This window comes from Lepidochelys olivacea (genome assembly GCF_965140295.1).
Source record: "Lepidochelys olivacea isolate rLepOli2 genome assembly, chromosome: 6".
Classification (NCBI taxonomy): Eukaryota; Metazoa; Chordata; order Testudines; family Cheloniidae; genus Lepidochelys; species Lepidochelys olivacea.
The window spans coordinates 87,304,172-87,324,870 of record NC_140416.1 but is presented as its reverse complement, the minus strand read 5'-3'; the positions used below and the strand labels follow the sequence as shown (position 1 = coordinate 87,324,870).

The following is a 20,699-nucleotide window of genomic DNA, read 5'->3' as shown; positions in this document are numbered from 1 at the left end:
GCAAGATAGACCAGAGTAGAACTCATTTGCAATCTCCTAAACCAAACACTTCTTCAAGTTGGACCAGACTGGAACAGGTCAAAGTCTCCATACCTAAACTCAACAGTCACCTAATGTCTAGACTGGATTGCAGCTAGCAGTTTAGAGGTAAAATGCTCCATCTCCTGAGTCAGCCAGTCCCCATTAACAGAACTTGACAGGATGAATAAAGAGGAATAAACTAAATGATACATTATTTCATTTGTTAGTCTCTAAGAGCATTTCTGCTTCTGTGTTTTGTACAACACCAAGTACACAGCCAATACTTAAATATTCTCACAACAGAGGAGATTTGTTCACATCCCTTTTGCATTCAGCCAAGCTACAGACGACCATCTGGGACACCCAGTCTGATGCACCACATTACAAACATCTCCTCACTCCTATGGCTACCTGCTCTAGCCAGAATTTGTGTTTTAAAACATGACAGAATTCCCATCTGCTACTCTGCTTTCTAGCTGGAAAGCACTGGCTTTGAGTCTCAGCCTTTCTGAGCAACTGAGTAAAAAGGACTTGCCAGCACATTTCTGAAGACAAGAGTCACTTCCTGAGGCACTGAAGTCTCCTTCTGAATTCCTTCCTGTTAGTTCTCAAGAGTTCTGGGGGAAAATGTCCAAATCTCTCTTCTCCAGTGACATCTATTTTAGCAGTAGTCACTAATCCAGTTTGCCTCAGGCGGCCATGCTGTTACTGGAAATTTCCTGCTCTGACAATGGGATATAGATTTGGGTGCTCCCCTTAGCTTATTGGGTGCATCCAGGCATACCTTTGAATACAGGTCTCTCTGACAGAACAAGTGTTACCAGACACTATTTACTGGGGATCAAAGGCATAATTAACTTAGCTAGCCTATTAAGTTTGAAAATAAATGGAGTCCCAGGTCTCTCCATTCATTCCTGACACTGGAAAGGAGTGAGTGTGCGCATCTCATATGGTCTTTAACAACATCTGCTGAATTCAGTCAAATTCAACTTAAAACTTTGTGTGGATGGGGGAGGGTGTGACTGGGGAAGATTTGTAGCTGCATGTTTAAGAAAGAAGCTAAATTCATCACAATGACAGGGGAGAGTGTTGGCAGAGATTTGAGCTATTTATTCTTTTAGGAAAATCCTATAAAGAATGACACGAGGAAGCCTCTATCTGCAGTCTTGTTCATCACACTGGTGAGGAGTCCGATAACAGATGTATGCAGAAGCGTGATTTAGTGCCAGGAGCTGGCCCCTGATGTGTATTAATACAGCTGCAAAGCGGAACAAGCCCCTCTTCATCACTCATCTCTATAAAAGAGGTGGAATTCGAGATGGCCCGATGTTAGGCAGAGCAAGCCCATTTGTTCTGCTGACTGATGGAGCCAGCGTAGGCTGTGTCCTTCACCTCCATGGGGCACTCAGGTTGCAAAAAAGGAGCTCAATGAAGTAGGACCTGGTCAACAAGTGAGACAAGAGCAGTTGGACTCAGCCAAGGAGCTATTTAAAGGAGAAGTCTGGCACTGTGTACATGTGCCTGTTCCCTACACTCATTTATGGGCCTGAATTCTAATTCACCCCAGAACTTTATTGTTCATTGAAGGAATAGGATTTCTCAAAGAGACATCTACAGTGAGAGAAAGTGAGGCTGCCAAACTAACCCAAGGAAGGGGAACCCCTGGTTAATGACATTTTAGTAACTAGTGAGAGTGCACGAGAGAGGGAGGGAGTCTGTGATTATCTTTTTGTGTTATCTTATAAACATAGGCTGGATTAAATTTTTTAAAGTGTTTTGGGATCTATTTTGATGAAAGCAGCCATAGAAATGGAAGATTAGTCTATAGAAACAGAGCAGTAATACACCACAAAAGTCACATGCGGAACAGGAAGAACCCTGGAAAGCAGCAAAAGGATGAAATATAATGATAGGACAAGAATTCCCACTAAGAACTCTATATACCCCAAAAATGATCATAATTAGCTATTCAGACACATTTCTATACACCCTTCAACACTAGGAATCTGATTATCCCATTATAACATTCAAGGCCACCAGTGGAACTGCTAAATCCAAGAATACCAGCAAACAGACTTTTGCCAGGAAGAAGCAAACTGACACTCTTCATTTGCTTACCTGACATTTTTTCTGTCCCTTTGAAACAAACACAGGAGATCCCTCTGGGTACACACTGACTAGGCATATAATCTGAACTGCACTGACTGCATGATTTCCTTCCAGCTCCGTTACTCTTCATCTCCCACAAATCCCCAGAAAAGGCACCGACATGACTCCACCTATCCACTGGTGGTTCCTCTGGTCTTTTCCATTGTTTCCTAGATCTGATCATCACTTTGCTCTTGGCCACGCATCCTTCTTGCTGCTGATTCCTGACACAACCATTTAGTCACAAGGTACCAGAGGAACATGGGTCACATGGAAATTACATGTTGGAATTAAAAAGTTTCCAGGAGTGAACTTACTCTAGCCAGGTATCTCCCCACCCTCTTAAAGACCTCTTCGATCCTCAGATTTATACCCATTTCACACCTGAGTCACCTTCAAAACTCTAAAAAATAGTCACTTCTGAGGTATAATCCACCTGGAAAAAAGCCAGAATTCTAGATGTTACATTCCTGGAGCAAGAAGGGGAACAGGAGCCATTACCACTTGCAGTAGTAAATGGCTCCAGGTGGAGTTAGCGTTACCAGTATGGCTATTGAGAGGTGACCATAACCTTAGTGAGAACTAGGCTCTTGCAGCAAAGGGTCCAGAGATCTCCTCAAGAGAGGGAACCAAACCACCAGTTCATACCAGGCATCGTGAAAGATCTGGGAAGTACAGAAGCTCACCTCCTCATCACCATGGGGTTGCATGGCTTAATTTTAAACTGTGGAAATAATGGCTTATGCAGCAGCAGCACCAAATATTGACATTGAAAGACCTTGCAATGTGAATGATGATAACTCACCATGGGTGCACCTTCATATATTCACGCATTAGGCCACTCTTTTTGTTGCTGTGCTAAATGCAAGCCACTTACAGCCGTAACTCACTATCACCTTCTCACTTGCATTTCATTTAACTTTTATCCTCAGTATTCCTGCAAATATTGTGCTATTTTCAGACAGACAGTCTTCCCGCTCTCTCCAACTTAGGAATTCCTACCTTAGACCTCCACACCAAGATTTTCAAGTGACTAGTGATTTTTGGGTGCCCAACTTAAAATACCTTCAAAAGGCATGGTTTTCAGAGGGTGAATGCTTCAGACTTTCTGAAAAAAAATCAAGGGACTTTAAGGCATCACAAGTTAGGGATCCAAAAACCAAAGCACCCAATATCACTAGCCACTTTTGAAAATCTGCTTTGCCTATGCTGGAATGTCCTCTCAGGACAAGTGATGGTGCGCAGACAGGGGTGCTAGGGTTAAATCAAGTTACCTGAAGTAGGGCTAGAAAGAGAGGCTACAGCTGCTGCTGGCTTTCGTTTCCTCTTGATATCCCTTGAGCAGGGTGGTCCCAGGTGTATATTTGTCTGTCTGGGGAGAAAAACAGAAATATTAAAAAGATTGTCCTGATATCACCTATCAAGAAGGGACACTGACCACTAAGCCTTAACACTACCTGGCCAGCTTCCATCCATCTACTTGCTGCCTGGGTAAAGAGACAGCCTCTAGAAGCAGCAGCAACTCATTCACATCCCCCACCGCATCCACAGCCTGTGGCCAAAACTTTGTTTCATCCTCAAGCTCAGACACCAGATCCTGGATATGAGCTGTGGCAGCAGATTAATTTCCCCAAAATATAGACTGCTCTTCAAAGGCTCTGAAAGAGCTAATACAATCATTGCACAGGCAGGGATGGGACTGAACAGGTACTTAGTGGATGTGATATCAGCATTTCTGTGGGGCCCTATCACCTTCTGCAGAATATAAGTTTTCACTAAAAAGTAAGGCAAGTTTTCTTGCCTCTATGGTTATGAAAATAGCTCTGCACTCACATCACATTTAAAATGTTATTATCTTGGAGCATGCCTAGACTACAAATTTTGTATCGGTTTTCTGGCACAAATACATGAGTGCTTAAGCCGGTGCAGTTGTAAATCAGGCTCCTGTGTTTTCAACACGGTGTTCTGCAATTGTGCTGAAAACACCAGAGCTTGGTCCATGCTAGTACATACATCATTTTGTAATGCAGCCTCATTGAGCCAATGCATATGCTGAAACAGTTTAAAAGCCTAAACTGCCCATTCATATGAGCTTATGTAAACTCTGAAGCCTAATGATAATGGTTTCTATGACACCAATTTAACTGTTTATCACTTTAGAAAAAACATTCTATTATTATGGATCACAGTGGAACTGGGATTGTGGATGAAGGTTGAACAGAGCACTGTCATCTAATCCCTCCCACCAACACTGACCTCTGCTCATAAGAAGAAATATCAAGAAGTTTAATTCAGAAAATATATTCACAGCAGTAGTTTGAGGGGACCCACCCAAACAATCCAGAATGAATAAGGAAGAAGAATTTAACAATGAAATTGAGTTCAAGTTCCTGTTCTGCCACAGACTTCCTGGGTCACTTAGGGCTGGTCTACACTGCCCCACAGTTCAGACTACAGGGGTGTGAATAGCTGTGCTGTAACTCCCCCAGTTGGACACTGTGAGCGTAAACTAAAAGGTGCCTCACTGGCAATAATGTAGAGCAGGGTGTCTCAACCTGTAGGTCAGGACCCAAAATTGAGTCGCCAGACTGTTTCAAAGGGTTGCGTAGCAGCTCCTGTTCCACAGGGCTGGCTGGGCTTGCGTCCCTGCTCCAGGAACTGCAACCTCTGGATCCCAGCGCCACTCAGGTTTGGCCCAGCCATAATCATGATGGGAGTCCTGATAGGCTAAATTTGAGTGAGGTCACAACTCCACTCACACAGATTTGGTCCAGTCAGGGGGGCAGGGCCAAACCTGAGCAGCGCTACAACCCCAGAGGTTGCAATGCCCGGAGCGGAGAGCCAGCCCCAAGTTCAGCAGCTGCAGGAACAGCCACTGTGGGGTGAGTGCTGGGCAGGACCCACTCCAAACTACCCCAGGGCCTCCACCCCGAGACTATTCACTGGGTCCTGACAGGCCACGAACATTTACAAATGGGTCCTGAGCCCAAAAAGGTTGAGAACCACTGAAATAAAAGATGTTAATGTGAACTAGCAACCTCTTAGTTCGCAACCACAGTGTGCACACGGGGGAGTTGCAGCACAGCACTTGGGTGCGTGCTCCTGGGCAGCAGGTGAAGCTTCCCCTTGGGGAGGCTAGCCCCGCCTCCTCTGTCCAAGGCCATGCCCCTGCTTGCTGCTCTCAGCCCCCAAGGACTCCAGATGGAGGAGGGGGGCAGTGGCTGAGACCTTGATCAGGTCCACAAGGGGGAGAGGGAGGAAGAAGGAAGGATCCTGTGAGCTCCAAGCCTGGAGCCCCTCCCACGTTCCACCCCTTCCCCCACCCCATTCCCTTTCCCTGCAGCCCTGTCCTGCCCCTTCCCCTGCGGCCCCACCCCCATTCTGAACCCAGCCCTGCCCTGTTCTGCCCCTTCCATGTGGGCCTGCCCCCACTCCATCTCTAGCCCTCAAGTCCCTCTCACTGTGGCCCCAAGAGCTGAAAAGCTCTGCGGCTGAGAGGGAGAGCTCCTCCAGTCCTGGGCCCATGGCGGGGATAGATTTTTCCAGAGGTCCCAAATTGGTCAGACCCCCTGGGCGCGGGTCCTGTGGAGTAATCTGCCCCCCACCCTGCCAGCGGTGCAAGGTTTGGGAAGGCTTAGCCTCCCCTAGCCTCCATTATGTGCTGCCTTGTGCGCACTGCTATCCACACCCCCATAATCCAAACTGTGGGACACAGTGTAGACAGCCTAAATCTCTCTCTGCCTCTGTTCCCGGTCTGTAAAACAGGAATAATAGCACTTCCTATCTCACAGGGGTGTGGGGAAAAATTACATTAAAGATTGCGAGGCATTCAAGTACTATAGTAATGGAGGTCCTGTAAGTACCTAAGATATAATGAAAGCTTCCATTTCTTTCAGATCCTCATGCTTTTACAGCTGGTATTTCTATAATTATTTTTTCTAGTGGTTTAATAACTATGCTTTTCATCCTTAGGGTCATGGGTTCCAGCCTCTTGTAGGTCACCAGGGAAATGAGGTTCGTGCTTTCATATTTCCAACTGAGTGTTTGTTCATTTAGAAATATGTTTGCTCATGATGTGTTCACACAGTTTGTGAATCTGAGCTCATAGGAATCCAGGACTGCATGCTGTAATTCAACTCTGAACTGCATCCGCATAACTGTGTGGGAAGCCCTGAGAACGAGGCTAATCAGGGTGTGCTACTAACTGTGGAAGCATCCCTGGCTCTAGCCAGTTAGAAGTCTCAAATTCATGAATACTGAAGAATAAAAATGCACAACAGAACAAAATCTTGCATTCTGTACCATCAATTAAAGTTTAAAAGCTGCCAGGAGTCATTATGTGCAACATGAAATCAGTCACTGAGGAGATATTAAGAAATCTTACCAATGGGATGATTTTATTTTAAGCCTGGAAGTCAGCTTCCACTAAAGGCCAAGTTTCAGAGTAACAGCCGTGTTAGTCTGTATTCGCAAAAAGAAAAGGAGTACTTGTGGCACCTTAGAGACTAACCAATTTATTTGAGCATTTTTAAATAAATTTTCAAAGCCAAATTTTCAAATGTCCTCAATTTTGCAGGTGCAGATTAGCCTCAAGTGTTTGCATGAGTATGTGCAGGAAACAGAAGCCTACTGAAAATCCAGACCTATGGGACAGGTTTCAGAAACGCTCACACAATTAGTGCGTGTGTGTGTGTGCGCATGCAAATGAGGTATTTGTGCACACAGAAGGCCAACTAGACACCTACGTGACCCCTACTCACACAAATACCTGATTTGCACATACATTCATGATGGCACACAAAATTTGACAATTGTGGCATGGGTTTCTGAACATTTGAACCTGAACAGCTATAAGAGATTAAAACAAACAATTATAGTCAAAGATTTTTATTTTGTACTTTTCTAAGGTGGGGCTAGATTACAAGATGATTATATAAACAAGCTAGATGACCATATAAAATAAAATAACTAGCTCTTCTATAGCACTATTCAACTTTATAACTCTATACAAATATTAACCAGTTAATTCCCACAATACTCCTGGGAAAGAGATGGGCATTATCATTCCCACTGAGGCAAAGATGTGAAGTGATTTGCCACAAGCCACTGAAGGAAGCTATGGCTAGGATTAGAATACAGGAGCTCTGAGCTCAAACCCCAACCACCTCTTATTACAATTACAAAGAAACAGAATTTAAAAAACGGTCAAAGTTTCAGAATTATTTACTGCACTGAAAACAAAAGCAGGAGCAGCTTCCTAGTCAGATGCGAGTACCAACTATGCTGCATTCAGCAGCCCTGCTACTACTACAACAAAGGCTCAGGGGTCATAAAGCATAATATGTATTTCATTCAGATTTATCCCTTATTGATCACCCACACTCCAGTTAGTTAATCAGGAGCCTACTGACTGCTCACTAGCTTTGATCGACCTGGTGGTAAAAGTGTCAATTTCAAGTGTTCAGTGCACTTTAGGGCACTGTAAATCTGCATACAGGGGCATACGCTGGGGGGTGGGGGGGACAGATGTGCCCAATTAAAGTGCATTAGGATGACAGAGACCGTCCAAGCATACGGAGTATATCTTATCAAGGATCCAGAGTAACAGCCGTGTTAGTCTGTATTCGCAAAAAGAAAAGGAGTACTTGTGGCACCTTAGAGACTAACCAATTTATTTGAGCATAAGCTTTCGTGAGCTACAGCTCACTTCATCGGATGCCTACTGTGGAAAATACATCCGATGAAATGCATCCGATGAAGTGAGCTGTAGCTCACGAAAGCTTATGCTCAAATAAATTGGTTAGTCTCTAAGGTGCCACAAGTACTCCTTTTCTTATCAAGGATGTGGCACTGCTCTGTATTAACCTACAAATACTATATATTTCATATGATTCTCTGATTGTTGTAAGTAGAGGTATCGGGTAGCTATATTTGGTTATTTGGAGCTGCATGCATAGCAAAAGCAAACAGGAAGACCAGTCAATTGGTATAGATAAGTCACCTTCTGACAAACAGCAGGAGACCAGGTTGAGACATTAACTGTAAAGATCCTACATATAGGCTGTGACTAAGTGGGAATTTTTTGTAATGTTTGTATGAAGCCTATGTATGTCTCAGTTTCCCCTATACGCTGCATTGTTACCTAGTGGGGGGAAAATGTCTGTTTGCTCTTGGGCCAGGCTAAGACACAGGTATGAATGGTGCCTAGCTGTCTGGGACTAAGTGGGTCATTGGAAAGGAATTGGCTGAGGCCAGCCCCATATCAGTGGAGAATACATGAAGACAATGGCAAATCTGATCACCAGCGTTGAAACCTTGCAACCAACTACCATAGATTGCCCCACCTCTCAGCAGGGAGGCTTAACAGCATTTCCCAAGCTGGAGAACAAAGGACTTGGGGTGTGGGATATGAGGCGAAAGTTAAGCATGGGCTGCGAGTAGCTGTTGGGCACACACTGGGGAATCTGACGGAGGGACAGGCAGAGCTTGAACAATGGGGTTCACTACAGCTTGGCTGGGTTCTGGCTACCCAGAATTGACTATGCTTTAACCTTTATTTCTCTAGGATAACCAAGGACTTCCTACGCTGTGTTCCAGTTGACTAATAAGCCTGACTGTCTGACAACACTGACTGAATGTCTGCAGATGCTTGCAGAAGTGCATTGCTCCTTAAGAATGTAAAAATCTCTCGTCGGTGTCTGTCTCAGTGGAACTCGCTGAACTGAGCTAACAGTGAAGCAGCAGTGCTGAAGGCCAAGAGGTCCAGCCTAGGGAGGTGGTGAAGCTGTGAGGCTAACCCTGGAGGAAGAGTGGGACTCCTAGGGTGTCTGGCACACTGAAGGGGTCCTCCCAGAATGCTCCAAAGCTGGGGCCATAGCATAGGCTCCAGCCAGGAGTTACATAGCTGTCCTGCCAAGGCTGGAACCAAAATATCAAAAGGACACTAACCAGTTACAAAGTAGCTTAGAGAAGAGAAGTCGGCGGAGGAGTGAGTTGTCAAATGCTGCTCATGGGGAGCAGTCAAAGGCATGCCCTGTGGGAGGATCTGAATGAGTTGGGCCTAAACTCAGGTAAGCTGGAAAGGGGTATAGATTGGTTTTGTCATTATGTATTATCTGCTGGACAGAGCCCTGAAGAACAGCCTTGCAGGGTCCAATCACAGTAGGGACTGCTGAGTAATCACAGGAGGTACACAGAAGGCTGTAACCCAAGTACCCTATCTAAGAGGAAGAACTGGGAGATTCTGCCCTGAGAAAGGTGTAAGTTCGAAAGCTTCTCTCTCTCACCCACAGAAATTGGTCCAACAAAAGCTATTACCTCACCCACCTTGTCTCTCTAAAAATGTAGCAACTCCTCTGTCAGCCTCTCATCATGAACAGCGAATGAATGAGAAACTATGTGGGTATAGCAAGAATATATTTCTGAGAGAAAAGTCTATGGTTATCCACAGACAGTGGTATTTTTACCACAAGACTGGGGAGTTCTCTTGAGCATCTGGATTCTCTCCCATCCTGTTCTTAATGTTTTAAGTCAGGATGTACAAACCATAAAGCTGAGCCTGGAGAAAGGGAAGAACCTTTGATGGACAGCAGGTTGGGTTTTGCTGTTGTGCCTATTGTGCGCCAGAAAAGTTTAGACTATGGCTTCCCTTCGCACCATCACATGCTTAGCCAAAGAGATGCTTTTTTTTTTTTTTTTAAATTTAAACAGCCTGGGATCCTGAAATCCTGTTTTATCAGTACAGCACAATAGAAGCTCCTTCTCCCCTTCACCCGATCAAGATATAGAAAGCCTGAACTGGAGGAATCATCACTAGGACAAAGAGGAGAGTTCAGTCCTTCGCTTTTCTAGGAAGGGAATCAATTAGCACCAATTGCAATGGTAGTTTTTGTGATGTGGACACCTGTCTACAAGGAACTAGACTGACAAACACCATGTTCATTTCACTTAGTCACTAAAACTAAGCCTGGTTTGTAAACTGACATCCAATTTTCCAAGACATTGGCTAAGAAGCACCACAACTGCAGGAAAAAAATGGCATCACAGGCTTTTCAGAGAACTCTCCATGCCAGATTGGCACACTTGATTTAAAAAAAAAAAGGAAAATTTAGTCAAGAGGAAAAGCTCTTCAGAGCAATAGCTGTTGCAAAGATTCCCACTGGCATACAAAAGGACCTCACCTGGACTCTTTGTGATTATGATGCCCAATCTAAGACTTCCTTGGAAGCTGGAGTGCATAGAACACACAAGGTGCAAGTCTCTCACTAAAATCCCACACTGCCCTGTTTCTCTGCTGACATAATCCATGGCAACCTTATTTTAACCATATCCTTGGATGCAAAGCATTTGTATCACACCAGTGAAAGTTACAGTGAGCATTAGGAGTGGCCATGCATCTAATGTCTTACAAACAAAGACTACTATAGCCTCATGTTAAAGTAAATGTTCAACAGAGACAGTCTTCTAACAAAGCTATTGGTACTAAAGCAGCACACAGCCCAGCTGTTGCTGCTGTTTGCTGGTGAGGCAGCAACACAGGCCAAACAAAAGGTTCCTTTTCTAAGCCCTGAGGTAAAACCTGAGGCTGTTTATGGTGGCTTCAAAGGTCAAAATTAATAGTGAGAGCAGAGTTCCTCCTCCTCTTTGAAATGATACAACCAACTGGGCCCCGAAGTCTGATCTGCACATCACATGTGTGTAAATCAGTACAAGGTGCTCATCCAATCAGCACACACAGCTCCTATGCATGCAAAGGTCTCTTGTTATCACATCACAGAGCACACAATTCCTTTGCACAGCAGCATCTCCTCTTCGACCACCCTGAGCCCCAGGGAGTCCTAAAGGAGCACATTTTTAGTTTCCAAAAATCACCATAAGATTGTTGACTTCTGAAATCATGTGAACCGCATGGGTCATTTACTATACTCCCCAGCCTTCATGCAATGGCAGCACAGTCACCCAAGAAAGGATTTGTAAAGATGTAGTAAACACCACTCTTTACTGAGAACTGGGTGTGATGGCACACAAGTGAACTGCCTTCCTTCCAGTGTCCCAAGTAAAGATTCCGAACAGGGAAGAAGAAGGGATCCCTCTGCCTCATTCTACCTTACCAATGTGGATTCAGGAACACAATTCAGAGGTCTCCCTAATTTAGGCTCCTTGCACTCATAATCTAAACATCCTGTCTGCCTGGACACAGACCATCCCCCCTCTTCTTCTGACCTCCAGAAAGGACAATAAATGAGTTTCCACCCCAATCTCATTTTGGATCTCACTGATCAGCCAACAAATGGAAATGGAGGCAATCTGTCTTCCCTCCACCCATAACTCAGACTCCAACGCCCAGAGGGAAGAGGAACAGAGGCTCAAGTCTGCTCTGAAATTCTTAGACTCTAGGGAAGATCATGATACCAGACCAATGGACCAAAAACAAACATGAAGCACCTTCCCAATGATGGAGCCATGGAACATTTTAATGGCTAATCAATGCTTCTGAGCCACTACAAACCTAGCCTATTTGCAGAACTCAAATAGGTTGTGCTCAGCACTACCACTCCATACAGTTTCTAGGTGCAGAAGAGAAAAATGGGTGGTAGTGAAAGGGATAAAGGGAAGAAGAGGGGGAGTACAATACTTCGGCTGTCCATGCAAGCCTCTGCTCACTTGCCTCTAAAAGGCTGCATCGTCAAGTGGAAACCTTAACAGACAAGGCATGATTAGCAAACGCTTTTGTGCTCTTAAAGGAGAGTAATTATAGGCATGTGAAAAAAGGGAAGTGATCCCGGAGGTACTCTTCCTTGCACACCTCCCGAGAGGCAGCAGGGCCATTAAAAATTCCATGATGAAGAGGAAAAACAGCCTGGGAACAGCCAGGAGGCAATACAGCAAATTAATACACCAACTATCCCTGGGGAGAGCTGCAAGAAAGCAGAAAACTCTCCTCGCTTTGCAAAATAAAATTATACCACTAATGATAACAGAGAAACCACACACACACACAAAACCGCTTCTAAAGATGGGTGTGAAATCCCCAGTACTGCCCAGACACTTTGAATGAAATCTCTCTGCATCGCAGACATAAAGCAAGAAAGGAAATCTTGTATGGTACAATTTATACAGCCTTTCAACGGTATCTTCCCAAGGAACCCTCCATACAGAACCTTCTCCTTGACACTGAAAAGCCCTTCTTATATGCCCACAGCTGTGCACGCAGCATTCGGGCCAGCAGCTCTGTTTAAATGAAGCACTGGGCTCCAAAACACTCACTGCACTGCACAGTCAGACAAACTGCACCAAAAGCCACCAGGGAGGCGAAGAAAACATTTCCACAAGGGAAAAGAGAACAAACTCCACCTGATAACTGGGTTTCTAGCAGATACATTTGCAAAAGGCTTTCCAAAGGCAGTCATCAATCGTAAAAAAGACAAGAAATTGAACAGAGGGAAGCAGTATTACTTGGCACAGTGAGCACCACGCTGAAAGTGGGCATCCAGTACATTGCTACAATACCGCCAGGACAGGCTAATGTCTAACCAGACATCATAGAATCAATCATAGAATATCAGGGTTGGAAGGGACCTCAGGAGGTCATCTAGTCCAACCCCCTGCTCAAAGCAGGACCAATCCCCAATTAAATCATCCCAGCCAGGGCTTTGTCAAGCCTGACCTTAAAAACTTCTAAGGAAAGAGATTCTACCACCTCCCTAGGTAACGCATTCCAGTGTTTCACCACCCTCCTAGTGAAAACGTTTTTCCTAATATCCAACCTAAACCTCCCCCACTGCAACTTGAGACCATTACTCCTTGTCCTGTCCTCTTCTACCACTGAGAATAGTCTAGAACCATCCTCTCTGGAACCACCTCTCAGGTAGTTGAAAGCAGCTATCAAATCCCCCCTCATTCTTCTCTTCTGCAGACTAAACAATCCCAGTTCCCTCAGCCTCTCTTTAACCTTTCTTCCTATGCCCTGTGTTTTCCCACCGCCATTTGATAAGTAGACAGATAGAAGCCACCTCTGTAGGAAGATTATCTGGAGTTTACAATAACAACATCAGCTGGGTCCAAACCTGGAACACTGGGAGATTTTGATAACTAGAGCAGTGAATGAGTAGATTCACAGGACTGTCTGACCCTCGTGCCAGGATTTACGAAAGCTGTTTATGGACCTTTTAGTGGCTCTGTAAGGGGTTAAAGGAGAACTTGGCTTTAAAGAGCAACTGTTTGTTGCGGGGACCTTTCTATAATGGAGTTTGTGAAAGCGTGCTCGCATTTTTATATCTTTGGCAACACCTTTAGGTAAAGCGAAACACCTTTCACTAAAGATTTCAGTCTTACCTAGGTACATGGAGCTGCACATGCATTTTCATTTCTACTGCATCTTTCATCCCAAAGAATTTTTAAGCACTTTTCACACTATATACTGGAACCACTTCATCCTCATTGCAGGCCCCTGAAATGCAGGCACCTCTAGAGTGGATAAGCCAGTTGTTTAACAGCACATGGCAACGCACCACCACAGATTAAGAGGCGGGATTAAAGGGCCAGCACATGAGATTTATACCTTGAAATCGGGCAGTAGTTTCTGAAGAAGAGGTCTCAGGGTACATGGACACCCATCCATTAGTTACTAAATTATTCACGTAGCAGAAATGAGAAACCCCAATGATCACACTTGCTTCAGAAAACCCTTGTTCGACACGGCCATACCCAGTAGCTTTGGGAGCAGGGCAGGGCTTTCACTGGCCAAGCTAGGTGCCATCAGCTTTTTCCTGATTGGATTTATTAGCAGGAGACAGGTTTGTTTTTTATAGGGAGAACAGGGAATGGCTGGTTCCACTTGTAGCATTGGGCATATACTCAGTGCACCGGAAGGGACCTGCTCACTGCACTATGTAGAGATGCAGCTCCAAGCTTCATGGTGAAGTTTACAGGGGTGCAAGGCAAATGTGAAGGCGAGAACCATTGAGAGAAGTAGGTTTGCTGGTTAGTATTCTCTTGGATTCTTTTTACTCTCATCCTGTCACTGCTCCTCCAGCTGCCGTGTCCTATGCAGAAGTCACAGACCTGTATGCATGACATCATGGTGCAACATCACTAATTCCCTGCAGAAGCCAGTGGGAGGAGAGGCTGAGCTGGGAAGATGCCAAGCCTTCATTTAGACAAACAACCCTAGAATATTTTTCATGCCCTATTTACTAATTAACAAGTGAAAGGAAACTGAAGCTTTACGTATGGAGAGCTCCTTCAGAATAAATCTGTCTTTAAGAACACAAGTAGAGCTCCCTCCCTGGCCAGGCTTCATCCACACACAGTAAGAAGGGTGCAAAGGTGCATTACACTTTGACAGCAACAATTGCGGAGGATGCTGGAGTGACCTCTGTGAGGCCAGCATTTCAATCAGATTTAATAGTGGCCAGCAGAAGGCACTTGTACAGCACATGACCTTTCCCCCTCGAACCAAACAATGCCAACTCAAACATGCCTGAACTCTTGGTCATTCCTGACCCAAGTTTCTCACCATAATCCCACAGCACAGAGATATCACCAGTCACAAAGTCATCTCAGTCATCTCTACTGCCAAGTCTGCTAACCGTCCAGGACACCCACTTCAGATACTCAGGGATCTTAGGGTTCCTCAGTAACGCACATTAGCCTACCGCCACCTTCTTTGCAGTTTGGTTTCCAATTCTAATAATAGGCAAGGATAATGCCATCTATATCTTCATATGGTCTACAGCAACCCACCAGCTTGGTATTACTGGGCACTGTGTGGCAGAGGTCCAATCTGTATTTCAAACCCAGACCACGTTCTGTCCCCAGAACCTTATTGCTCACTACTCTGCATGCCCACCGGCAACTGAGTGGAGACCAAACTTATTGCATGTGTACATTTTATCAGGATTGGAACCCAGGTTTCCAAGAGCATTAACCCACAAGCTTGCTAGTACTGAAGGAACCAGACATGTGGCAAAGGAAGGGAAATGAGACAATCCTCATAATAGGAGCAAAGCAGGGGGATTACCTGGCAGTGCAGTGTGCTGGTGAGCATCTTCTGTGGGAGGCATCAGCAAGAACATCCAGAGAGTACAAAGGAGATAACGGATTGAACTGGAAAGTCCAAGAGAGATTATTTAAGCAGTGTTTAAAGGAACAATTTCCAGATGCAGCAGCTCAAATCCACTCTCCACATTGGCTCACGCAGTATTCACAGACTTGCTCCAACACACCATCAAATAATGGGGGCAAGTGATATCTGATTCTGTCCCTTCCACTATCCTCTTTCAAGGCAACAACTCTGCAGAGGAGTTGCTCCTCTTGCTCAGCACACAAGCAACAGGGTAAACAAGAGCATATTCAGGGAGCCCTATATGGGACTGCTGCACTCCATGATGAGAGTCCACCTCCCCCAGGGAGAGCTTCCTGCCCATGCCCTTGGGTCTAAGGATAGAAGTCATTTCCATAAATACAAGTAAAGATGCAGTAAAACTCCTCCTCATGTTGGACACTTGGATCAGTGGAGCAGATTCATTACCAGAAGACTAACCATGCTCCCAAAAACTAAATTTCAAGGCTCAATTCAAAGAGAGCTCCCCATTGCTTCCACGGCAAAGGGACTAGCTATATTAAAGACACCCCCCCTCCCCCAGTTAGCAGGGTCTCTCACATCAGGGACCCTTTTTAAGCCAGTTTCAGAGAAACATGGATGTTCATCCCCCTCCTTCTGGTCTTCAGAGTAGTCCATGATCTTCTGTCACGCTGCAGACACTGGAAGAGCCTAAGAGCCATCAACTCTATTAAGGGCAGCTTATCTTGAAGGACACAACCCTGGAAATCTTTTTAAGAGAGGGGTGGGAATTGAACAGTCACTAATCAACCACATGATGACATGAAGCAACATTTACTCAATTTGGAAACAGACTGCAGAATTCATCCTGCTAGCTACCCTCTGGATGCCTGCGTTAACCTCTCAAGTAACCACATGCATCATCATCATCCTCTCCTCCTGTTTGTTCTCAACTTAGCCTAGAAGCTCTTCAGGGCAAGGAATCTATTTTTGTCTGTGTTATAAAGTACTAGATATATCTCTGGTACTCTATCCTAAAATAAGAAGCGGTAACTTACCTTGTAGAGTAACTGGAGGTCTTTGAAACGTGTCCCCCTATGGGTGTCCACAGAAGATGTGCATGTGCCTCCAATAGGAGATTTTTGGCAGCAGTGCCTGTTTGGTCCGGGCATGTGCCCTAATTATCGTAATGGCTCATACTGAGGGCATACAGGGCTGTGACAAACAAACTGCCATCAGTTCCTTCTCTACTGCAAAGTCTCACAAAGATGCCAAAGTAGAGAGAAGGCTCCACTTGACATATCTCCTGAGCAGTTCCCTCTGAAGGAGAGAGCTTTGGAACCCAGTCTAGAATTGGTTGCAGAATTGCAGAACCAAAGGCAGCATCTTCCTTTGAGGTATTCACTAAAACATGGTGTCCTGAGAAGATGTGAACTGAAGCCCATGTAGCAGCACTGCATATTTCTGCTATAGGAACTGGGGGTGGCTCATCTGTCACAGACCTATATATCCTCAGTACAGGGCTTGAGGATAGCTAGGGTGCATATGTGGATCAAACAGGCATTGCTATCAAAAAATCTCTGATCAAAGGCACATGCAGCGCATGTGCATCTCAAGTGGAGCACCCATAGGGACATTTTTCAAAGAACTGGGCGCTTGTGCTTTTAAGAAATGATAAATTAATAATCCTTCAGCTATGAAAGGACCCTGGCTATAAACACCACTCAGGAATCCAGAACTCAGTGCCACCTTTTATAAACAAAGGGCTTGATACAGGCTGAAGAGATGCTATAATCTCTGAAACGTCAATTATCAGACAGCGTCTCCTTTAAATGACCATTATTCTATTGTCAGACAAACATTACAATGGTACTGTGGGGACAAACCTCCAGTTACTCCTTGTAGCTATTTAAGTTCATCATAAGAGTAGCATTTCCTGTGGCTCTCTCAAGGTCTACAGAGTCAGTCTTCACTCTGACACTCAGAGCATTATGTATTTTGAATGTTAGAGAGCTATTCTAACAGGCAGGGGACACTATGGCCTCAAGAGTAGTTCTATCACCCTGGAGACATGAAATGCTCACTCAGAGCCATCTGAGACAGTAAAACTGAAATCCAATTTCAAAAACAAGGTGCATTCAACATCAGTGTCTGTGAAACAAAATGAGCACCTGACCACTGAACAGAAGGAGACACTATTGCTGTGAGGAACCAGACAGTACTGGTGCACCCGAGGAAGAGGCCCATTGCCTTGGCAGAGTCACAGAGACCGGGCTCTTCTGCTTTGGCTAGATAAGCCAATTGTCACTGAATCTGATCTACGTAATACATTTATTGGAGAAGACTTGACAATGTGCACTTATGTAGGGGTGATGGAAAACAGAGGGGGTGACTATTCTCCCGCCCCATCACTTTCCAGTACTTCCCTGGTCTGGTGCTATTTAACTACAATCAGGCCAACAGCTTTTCTTCCTCTACAGGATCACCAGGAAAAAAGCATGACCCAAAATGGATGGATGTGAAGGGTTAAAAGGAGAAAGAGTCCCATTCATGGGGTTTGCAGAGAATCCTACAGCCAAGACAACCCTCCCTCCAGCTCACTGTCAGGGAGAAAGTTAAACAACCAGTCGGACTGAGGGAGATTTCAGGAGAAGACTGGGGTCCCAGGGAGGTACTCAGTACCAACAGCCCATATGATCCCTGGCATGTGGGATGTACTAGAAGCCCAGAAGATGTCAGTTAGAGTGAGATGAAGGGCTGGGACTGCCTTACCTCATGTGCACAGGCCACAATGTGGTGGAAATCGGAAGCCAGCACTTTGTTCTTTCTAGAAAGAAGGAAACCAAGTGAGAAAATAAAAAAGGGAACAGCAGAGTCATCTTACCTGGTTGCAGTCTCTCTTCCCCATCGATGGTAACCAGAAACTGGAGGGAGGAAAGATGGAATGGGAGACAGAGAAAGGAAGGAGCAAGGGGGCGGGAGGGTGAGGGAGAACAGAGAAAAGGGGAGAAAAAAACAGAGATGGAGAAAAAAGGAAGTGAGATTAAACATTGACAGGACTCATACTCAAAATGACAAGTTTTAAACACAGGGAGCCAAGTAGGCAGGAAGTGAATCTGGATGCCGATAGCCAGTGAAGATTGAATTCACTGCAGCATGATCAGGAAAAGCCACCCTACCTGTCAAACCACCACAGTGGCAGTTCCAGGGAAACCCACCCTGATCACCCACAGTACTGGTTATGATTAGGAGGAGGAGCTGGGAGGGAAATGCAGAACATTGCATCTGTGGAGAAGCCAAACTGGCTGCTGATTTGTCAGCATCACTTCCGCTGCCCAGCTCTGTTCCCATGGTGCTCCTCCATACACAGTGCTACTCAATAATGAGCACAGAGGGTCCTCTAAAGCTGTGCTAAGGACCGATGGATCTGTGAAGTGCATGTGGTAAAGGAGGGAGAAGGAGGAAGGTTCAGTGTAATTAAAGGGATAGCATGCCGTAGCCATACATTGGGGCAGACCTATAATGGGGGGATATGAGCAAATGCAAATAGGGCAGAAGGGAGTAACAAGTCAGTTTTGGACCCAACTATCTCCCATCTCACAGGTTATTTTGTCGTCACTCCGTCCAGTCCCAGTGAGCAGATGGAAAGAGGCAGTCTCAAGGTATTGCACAGTTCACGCTCCCCTTCACCTACTCAAAGTGCTAAACCAGTGGTCGGCAACCTTTCAGAAGTGGTGTGCCAAGTCTTAATTTATTCACTCTAATTTATGGTTTTGCGTGTCAGTAATACATTTTCACATTTTTAGAAGGTCTTTAAGTCCACAATATATAACTAAACTATTGTTGTATGTAAAGTAAATAAGGTTTTTAAAATGTTTAATTCATTTAAAATTAAATTAAAATGCAGAGGCCCCTGGACTGGTGGCCAGGACCTGGATAGTGTGAGTGCCACTGAAAATCAGCTCGCGTGCTGCCTTTGTCACACATGCCATAGGTTGCCTACCCCTGTGCTAGGCCATAATCAGTAGCAGATAGGTCCTTACTCTTTTTGACGTGGGTCACTAATGATGTGGCTCATCCTCTCACTGCCCAGAGTGCTCAAGCTGGTCTCCTGAAACACAAAAATAGGCAAAAGCTTCATCTGAGACATTCCCCCTCCTTCTCCAAGAAGCAGACAGCACAGACACCACAAATATATTCAAGGTCCTGTTTTCCCAGAGTAACCTCTCTGACCCTGGCTGTGAGGTCTGTGAATCCCCTCAGGGACGCAAGGCTTCTGTAAGCAGTTACTCCAGGCTGCTAGGTGAGGAGGGCAGGAGACTCAGCTCAGGCAGAAAGGAGTTCCTATGGTTCCTACTAAGTAGAACCGTCAGCTCCTCTTTCTCACAAAACTGAACCTTCCTCCTTCTCCCTACTTTACAACATGCACTGCACACACAAAAAAAAGGGGGGGGGAGGGAAGGGGGACACAACAGGAAGGGGAATTTCACCAGCACAGAGAAGGCAACTGAAGTGCTCCGTGTGGGAGCTTGGACTGTCCAAAAGCAGCAGATTCAGTAAAAACTCCTGCAGCAGTTGAGTAAAAGCACATTCCAGGAGGGAGGAATTGCTTTGGGAGCTTGGTTCTGACCAAAGCCCATGTTTGTTGCCTGTACACATTCATACAGGAGGCTCTAAATATCAGGCTGTTTATCTTCACATAGCAATTGGCCATAAAAAATTCACTGTGGGGGGAGGGGAAAGAGATGTAGGTCAGGCTCCAGATATGAGGGGAGAAGGCTTCACAGGCCAGACTCTCCAGAGCTTATGCCAAACTGCCTGGGCACAAATGAACATGAGGTTTAGGGGAGGCAGCAGCAGGGGTGAACAAAGATGGGCTATTTGTTACAGCAGGAAAATTATTAACTTAAAGTGCCGTAATGTTTAAATTTACGGTTTATTACTGTGTAAATTACAAGCCGTACTTTGGGTAATTAGCAGCTCGCTGGCGGGGAGCTCTGAATGAAACTCATTATTTATTATTACAATTTAGAGGGAGAACGGGGAGGGGGAGCAGTGACCTCCGCTGGAAATGACAAAGATCCCTTTAAGGTGATGAAGATGAATTAAACAAGTAAATATTATCCTTCTCATTTGGGATCATTAGAGGAGCCTCCAACAGGCACAGGCCCTTGCAGGTGGCCTGAAGAGCCCTGCTCAAAGCAGACTTCACATCAACTGAAGACTCTTATTTTAAAATACTGGCTACAACTAAAGGTGAATGGGCTGAAGAAGGGAAGAACAGGAGCTGTTGAGTGTGACTAATAGAGAAGGGAGAGGAACTGCACCCCTGACACACACCCCCCAAACTCCTGAATCATTAGAGGCGTTATCCTCACAAAGTGGGAGGGCTTCCTCTCTGTAGCTGAGAGGTCTTACCCTTTCCCCACCAGTCCTTAGGCAGGGAAAATGGATCTTCATCAACGAA

At 45.2% G+C, this 20,699-nt stretch overlaps 1 protein-coding gene across 4 annotated transcripts in view; it reads right to left on the bottom strand.

The window, feature by feature from the left end:
- The window catches only part of GPATCH2L (G-patch domain containing 2 like), a 41,638-nt gene that overhangs the window by 8,813 nt on the left and 12,126 nt on the right, over window positions 1-20,699 (bottom strand). For 2 of the 4 annotated variants that reach the window (XM_084632769.1, XM_084632770.1), the window contains exons 6-9: window positions 19,276-19,343; window positions 18,117-18,156; window positions 15,191-15,276; window positions 3,444-3,541 (exon numbers count right to left, since the gene is read on the bottom strand). In XM_084632769.1, the coding sequence (XP_084488895.1) occupies window positions 3,444-3,541; window positions 15,191-15,276; window positions 18,117-18,156; window positions 19,276-19,343 (292 nt within the window). Of the gene's footprint in view, window positions 1-3,443; window positions 3,542-15,190; window positions 15,277-18,004; window positions 18,060-18,116; window positions 18,157-19,275; window positions 19,344-20,699 lie in introns of all 4 variants that reach the window. The other 2 variants (XM_084632767.1, XM_084632768.1) reach the window with 1 other exon arrangement.